Raw genomic sequence first — 7,500 nt, 5'->3', positions numbered from 1 at the left:
CTTTCTTTCCTTCCTCTCTCTTTCCTCCCTTCCTTCTTTCCTTCCTCCATCCCTCTTTCTTCCTTCCTTCCTTCCTTCCTGCCTTCCTCCCTCCTTCTTTCCTTCCTCCCTCCTCTCTTTCTTTCCTCCCTCCTACCTTCCTGCCTTCCTTCTTTCCTTCCTTCCCCTTTTCCTTTCTCCCTCCCTCCCTCCTTTCTTCTTTCCTCCCTCCCTCCATCCTTCTCTCTTTCTTTCCCCCCTCCTACATTCCTGCCTTCCTTCCCTCCTTTCCTTCATTCCTCCCTCCTTTCCTTCCTTCTTCCTCCCTTCCATCCTTTCTTTCCTCCCTCCCTTCCTTCCTTCTTCCTCTGTTCCTTCCTTGACTCGAGGACAACAGGAGGGTTAATGTCATGCTAAAAACATTTGTAAAACAATAAATCTAGCTTCAGCTCTTTCATGATGATAAGAAACAGTTTGACTTTATCGTAATGTTTCTAAAGTCAATGATTCTTGCACATCTGCCCCGTGGTTTAATTTCCAACATCTTGAGCATAAGCCTGCATGAGGTCTGCAGTCAGGCCTGAATCATAGACCTCATTCCTTCTTCCTGCAGGACTCCACATTTATCTGCAGTCAAAGCTAATAAAGTGTCATTAGTGAAATGTGCCAAATATCAACATTTCCCAGCATGCAACAGAAGTCCTGCTAAACCTCAGCGTGTTATCTACCAGATTCCTCCCTTTCTTCCTTCCTTCTGTACTTCCTTCCTCCCTTCCATCCTTTCTTTCCTCCCTCCCTCGCTTCCTTCCTTCAGATCAGAGCTGTTTAACACATTTCCCAGCATGCATTGATGAAACTCAGCGTGTCATCTACCAGATTTGGGCTGTTTAACATGTTTTCTGTGTTTCCTGCAGCCACGCGTGTCACTCTAGGAGGAGAGTATCTGTCCTGTGTGCCCGAGAAGGTAAAGTCTCCGTTTTCTATTAATCGATTAATCAAGAGTGAAGATAATCACCAGCTGCAGTCATACAGTAGTTGTGGAAGTAGACTAAGAGGACACTTCTTCCTCTTCTCCTCTCTGACAGAGTGCGGTGTGCGTCCGACGGTGGGCTTGACCCCCCACAGGAAGAAGAGGATTCTGGGAGGGCGGGTGTCCCGGCGGGGCGCGTGGCCGTGGCAGTGCTCCCTGCAGAGCGGGCAGAGCGGACACGTGTGTGGCTGCGTCCTCATCGCCGGGAGGTGGGCTCTGACGGTCGCTCACTGCTTCGAGGGGTGAGGAAGTAATCGGATTACTGCAGTAAAAGTACAAATACAACAGTTAGCTAGTTTAGTCCTGTGGTTCCCAACCTAGGGGTGGGGCCCCTCCAAAGGGTCAGCAGATAAATGTGAGGGGTGGTGAAATGGTTAACCTTCCTGTCGTCCTCCCGGGTCAAATTGACCCCGTCTGTTTTGACTGTTCCTTCTTTCCTCCCTTCCTTCCTTCCTTCCTTCCTTCCTTCCTTCCTTCCTTCCTTCCTTCCTTCCTTCCTTCCTTCCTTCCTTCCTTCCTTCCTTCTTTCCTCCTTCTCTCTTTCTTTTATTCCGCTCTCTTTCCTCCCTTCCTTCTTTCCTTCCTCCATCCCCCTTTCTTCCTACCTTCTATCCTTCCTTCCTCCCTCCCTCCTTCTTTCCTTCTTTCCTTCCTTCCTCAAGTACCTCAAACTGTACTACAGTATAGTACAAGTACCTCAAACTGTACTACAATAAAGTACAATATAAAGTATAATATGAAGTAAAATATTACGATATAAAGTAAAACACATGGGGTAAAGTACTTCTACTTCTCTAATACATTACTCGATGTGCTTGATGTGTAACTGGGAGGTTTGTGTCTCTAACAGGAGGGAGAGTGCAGACCTCTGGAAGGTGGTGTTTGGTTTAAATAACCTGGATCATCCAGGTGTTCACAGTCAGAGCCGCGGGGTGCGCTCCATTATCGTACACCCGCGCTACAACCGGGCGGTGGTTGACTACGACATCAGCGTGGTGCAGCTGGAATCGGAGGTGAGCGAGGACCGATACAGGGTCTTGGTTATGGGCGGTGGTAGGCCAGTACCGATACAGGGTCTTGATTATGGGTGGTGGTGGTAGGCCAGTACCGATACAGGGTCTTGATTATGGGTGGTGGTAGGCCAGTACCGATACAGGGTCTTGATTATGGGTGGTGGTAGGCCAGTACCGATACAGGGTCTTGATTATGGGTGGTGGTGGGCCAGTACCGATACAGGGTATTGATTATGGGTGGTGGTGGGCCAGTACCGATACAGGGTATTGATTATGGGTGGTGGTGGGCCAGTACTGAATAGATGTTTTGTGGCGTTTGCAGGTGGAGGAGACTCCGTTTGTCAGACCGGTGTGTCTGCCTCAACCCGGCCAGCTTCCCTCTCCTGACTCCTACTGTTACATCACAGGCTGGGGTCACATGGGCAACCGGAGTAAGTCCACACACTCATTCCTCCTGTTCATACTGACTGTTAAAAGATCTCCTTCAAATGTGCTTCCAGTGTTCAGTGATGGAGGACAGACACACATTCATTTAAAGTAGCTGATCAGCTTCTATTGAGCTTCATCAGTCTGAGTTAATCATATCAAGTGATATCTGAAACATTTACAGTCTTTTTAGCATCAGATTCCCTCTTAGTGTTTCCCTGTTGAGCTGTGGTGGAAGTATAGTAACACAAAGACTTTGCTACTAAAAACACTCTAACGTTGAAACATAAAATATGAAGATTTGACTCATTTGGACATTATTCCTGTGTGTGTGTGTGTGTGTGTGTGTGTGTGTGTGTGTGTGTGTGTGTGTGTGTGCGTAGTGCCCTTTAAGCTGCAGGAAGGGGAGGTTCGGATCATCTCGTTGTCTCAGTGTCAGTCTTACTTCGACATGAAGACCATAACTCCCAGGATGCTTTGCGCCGGTTACGATGCCGGAACTGTCGACTCCTGCATGGTAACAGCTAATAATACTGCAGTACTTTTACTGTAATACTGCATACTACATCACTATAATACTGCAGTACTTTTACTGTAATACTGCATACTACATCACTCATAATACTGCAGTACTTTTACTGTAATACTGCATACTACATCACTCATAATACTGCAGTACTTTTACTGTAATACTGCATACTACATCACTCATAATACTGCAGTACTTTTACTGTAATACTGCATACTACATCATCATAATACTGCAGTACTTTTACTGTAATACTGCATACTACATCACTCATAATACTGCAGTACTTTTACTGTAATACTTTTTCATTTAATCAGATTTCAAAATTACCAGTTTCGGTTGAATTTTCTTGTTTTTTGACACATAAAAGTGTAATTTGAATACAAATTTCAATTGTTGCTTGTATAATAATTGTGTGTGTGTGTGTGTGTGTGTGTGTTTGTGTGTGTGTGTGTTCAGGGTGACAGCGGTGGTCCGCTGGTGTGCGAGGAAAACAGCGGCCACTGGACGTTGTTCGGCCTGACGTCGTGGGGCAGCGTGTGCTTCAGTAAAGTGCTCGGACCTGGCGTTTACAGCAACGTGACGCACTTCACCCCCTGGATCCAGCAACAGATCTACATCCACACATACCTGAACGACTGACACACACACGCACACACACACCTACACGCAACACTTCCTGCCAGCTTTCTGTCTTCAGCATTCCAGGAGGAAGTGATGTCATCGTCAGTGACACACACACACACACACACACACACACCTTCAGTTCCTCTACTTGTGCCTATATCTATACTGATAGCCTTCAGATGCTAACTGCTGTATAAGCAGTAGTGTAAACTAGTATAATAGATGCTAACTAGTCAGCTAGCAGAGCTGTCGTTGTTGAGAAGTAGATTTCACATTTATACGATTAAACACTTAACACTAAATTATCATTATTAGGGCACGAGCACTAACTAAATGTACCCGAAAACACATGAAAACTGGTGCACACGTCAGACCTGGCGTGCCACAAAATGGCTCAACAGCGCCACCTCGGCAAATTAAAAAAATTGAGCCCCTCGCTCCAGATTGATGTAGACGAATGAAATTCAGTACACATATGCATCATGTAAAGACGCACAAAAAAGTCTCTTGGACCCATACGCTTACTCCAACAGGAAGTCGGCCATTTTGATTTAGATTTTCTGATTTTGGCGCCATTTTCACCATTTCCACACCCTGTACTTTAACGAACTCCTCCTAGAGATTCAACCCCACCGACTTCAAATTCAGTCAGTATCATTTTAAGTTATTAAAATCTTTCACCTCCGTTAAACCTGAATTTCGAAGTTTCGCCATAAAACAGGAAGTCCTTATAACTCCAACATACATTGTCCAATCTGCCCCTAATTTCTCGCACATGATGATGAGGGTCCCGCCCTGAACACGTCTATGTGTCAGCTTTAATTATTAATTATTATTATTCTCATTATCCTTATTAGTACTATTACAGTCTTTGGTATATGACATATTCCTGATTTGGAAAGTAATATTCTTACTTTATTTGTAGCTCAGTGGCAGCAGTAACTCAGAGGAAAAACTATCCAGCCACTAAAATCTACTTTCTGGTGTTCTTCATCTTTATTTACTCATTTGTAACATTTTATCCAACTTTATTGTCGCATTAATACACAAAAAAAAATCTGAGCCCTCACAACACAGCATCTAATTAACATGAAACATCGTCACAGTGCTCAGTCCTACAAGCTGCTAGCTAAAAACAAACCAGCTGAGCACTCAACTTCCCACAATGCTTCACTCTATAGTGCCTGTACTTAAACTTAGCAGTAAAAAAAAAACAACCTTGTTACCTGTACAATGTTTTACTGTACGTGTGTGTAAGCTGTTATATGTGTGAGTGTGACAGAGAGAGAGCGATAACATGAGTGAGAGAGACTATTTTATTTTGCTTCTAAACACACTTTTGGCAACTTCTGGGCAACTTTCAGTGAGATTTATTTACACATCAACTGTGTTTGATTTACATTTAAAGTCCGTGTAAAGTAAGAATAAATATGTGTTCTGAGTTTGACATACCACAGAAAAGTGTGTTGTTAACCACCCTGCCAAATTTGAATGATTAAAAAAATCGCCAAATATATGAAATAAGGCTTCAAAGTTTATGCTCCGGTGATTTTCAGACCCGCTCATTAAATCCAGACACAGAAATCTTGAAACACAGTTTGTGAAGCCTAGCTCCGCAATTCAAATCTAAATGGTTGAAATGCTTTTTACACCTTTTTTAGAAATACATTTATGACCTATTTAATGTGTTTTGAAGAAAATGTCTGAATTCACTTTACACAGTCTTTAAAGTGCATTTTACTGAAAAATTTAAATTACTTTTCTGCAATTTTTATGCTTTGCCAAGTTTTCCAGTGGGCCGGTTCTGGCCCCCGGGCCATATGTTTGACACCCCTGTTCTACATGATTATTAATCATAATATCTTGTTTACATACGCTGTTATCTGTACAGTTCACATATTCACATTTTAAAACTACATTTTTTCTATGAATTAAAATTTTAATACATGAAGTGACGTCAAATAACTAATAATAATAATAATAATTAATCGCACATTGCTAATGTAGCAAACTTAAGTGTAAATCCACAATGCTTTTAGCGAGCTCATCATTAAAGTTAGCTTGTGGACTCACTAATACAAAAAACTGCCAAATAATTGTTAGCAAGAATGTGAAGCAGTGTTAGCAGTGTGCTACATTAGCTCTATCTACATATTTATCAACTATTTAGTTGTTGTTGTTTTTTAAAAAGGAAAAAAAAACGTAGTAAGGTAGTAAGCAGGCTCAAGCAAGCACACAAAGTTAGCTGTCAGATGAGTGTCAGTGAAAATCATACATGTGTAAGTATCACTAACTGCCAACGTTTAGCTGAGTCATCTTTCCCTTCAGAAGTACATACATATTGTCTTGTAACGAGCCTGACAGTTGTCACAGAAAAATAAAACACTAATTGGTGCGCACAAGTTGCTAATTAATGCTCTGAAAACAGGCGGTGAGTCTGGTCCTCTTAGCGGAGACCAACGCGGAAGTAACTTAAAACTGCATTCTATCAAAAGGCCACCAGGGGGCGACCGTTTTGGTGTCAAAAGGACTTCCGTCAATGGAGAATTCACCAACTTCTCACTTGATTTCTAACCTCAGTAAACGTTTTCAAAATGTGTTTATGGTCTCAATCGCTAGTTTAAAGCCTTCTTCAATGCAGTATGATGTTCATTTGGGACATTTTGGCCTCCCTGATTTTATATGTGACGATAAAGCAGGGTATGCATTAGGGCGTGGCTACGTGGTGATTGACAGGTTGATTGGTTCACAGGTTCAGGAGGGCGCCTCATGCTCCTCCTGATGCCCATATAAGTAGAGCGGGCAAATTGACCCCGTCTGTTTTGACTGTTCCTTCCTCCCTCCTTTTTCTCTTTCTTTCCTTCCTCTCTCTTTCCACCTTTCTTTCTTTCCTTCCTCCATCCCCCTTCCTTCCTTCTGTCCTTCTTTCCTTCCCTCCTTCCTTCCTCCTTCCCTCCTTCTCTCTTTCTTTCCTCCCCCCTACCTTCCTCCTTTCCTTCTTTCCTCTGTCCTTCTTTCATTCCTCCCTCCGTCCTTCCTTCTTTCCTCCATCCTTCCTCTCTTCCTTTACTTCATCCCTTCCTTCTTTCTTTTCCTCCCTTCATTCCTCCCTCCTTTCCTTCTTTCTTTTCCTCCCTCCTTTCCTCCTTTCCTTCCTCCCTTCCTTCTTTCTTTTCCTCCCTTGTTTCTTTTCCTCCCTCCTTTCCTGCCTTCCTCCTTTCCTTCCTTCTTCCTCCCTTCCTTCCTCCTTTCCTTCCTTCCTCCTTTCCTTCCTTCTTCCTCCCTTCCATCCTTCCTTGTGCTAAAAAATTATTATTATTTTCTTCTGTGACACCTGTCGGACACGTTAGCTATGTTATGAATCACCGTCACACTAAAGACTTCAACATGTATCTATAAACTTTTGGGAAAGTTGTCCAACCATGTTGCCCAACTAATTGCCGGCGTTCGTCCATGCTAAAGTCTAACGGACATCTAGAACATTCCAAGTGGTTGTAGTCGTTTTGTGTGTTTGGTTTTTTTAAGAGTATTTTTCTACAGCTTTTTGTAAAGTCATGCTTATTACACAGGGCTGTTGGTGTGTGTGTGTGTGTGTGTGTGTGTGTGTGTGTGTGTGTGTGTGTGTGTGTGTGTGAGTGGGTTGGTGTGTGAGTGTGTGTACATACAGTCACATGTACAGACTGTGTGTTTGTATGTGATTTTGGCTTGTGTGTGCGTGTTTCTGATGTCACTTCCTGATTTAGCTGTGTCAATTTAATGATGATGATGATGATGATGATGATGAAGAGTGTACATGGATTTAAATGCGTTATGAACAGATTGTAGCCTCTATTGTTTTGTGTAAACAGTGAATATTTGGTTTGTATCACCTCGTGTCCCACCAATAAAAATATATA

The 7,500-nt window shown here is 42.8% G+C and overlaps 2 protein-coding genes across 2 annotated transcripts in view; one reads left to right on the top strand and one right to left on the bottom strand.

The window, feature by feature from the left end:
- corin (corin, serine peptidase) overlaps positions 1 to 3,619 on the top strand; it is an 11,100-nt gene extending 7,481 nt beyond the window's left edge. Inside the window, exons 15-20 of the mRNA XM_062445340.1 lie at positions 894 to 943; positions 1,065 to 1,251; positions 1,860 to 2,070; positions 2,345 to 2,453; positions 2,832 to 2,965; positions 3,437 to 3,619. Of these exons, the coding sequence (XP_062301324.1) occupies positions 894 to 943; positions 1,065 to 1,251; positions 1,860 to 2,070; positions 2,345 to 2,453; positions 2,832 to 2,965; positions 3,437 to 3,619 (874 nt within the window). The remainder of the gene's footprint in view (positions 1 to 893; positions 944 to 1,064; positions 1,252 to 1,859; positions 2,071 to 2,344; positions 2,454 to 2,831; positions 2,966 to 3,436) is intronic.
- The window catches only part of znhit1 (zinc finger, HIT-type containing 1), a 98,645-nt gene that overhangs the window by 34,353 nt on the left and 56,792 nt on the right, over positions 1 to 7,500 (bottom strand). The gene's annotated exons all lie outside the window — the stretch shown is intronic.

This window comes from Scomber scombrus, chromosome 23 (assembly GCF_963691925.1).
Source record: "Scomber scombrus chromosome 23, fScoSco1.1, whole genome shotgun sequence".
Taxonomy (NCBI): domain Eukaryota; kingdom Metazoa; phylum Chordata; class Actinopteri; order Scombriformes; family Scombridae; genus Scomber; species Scomber scombrus.
This window is presented reverse-complemented; position numbering and strand designations above follow the sequence as displayed.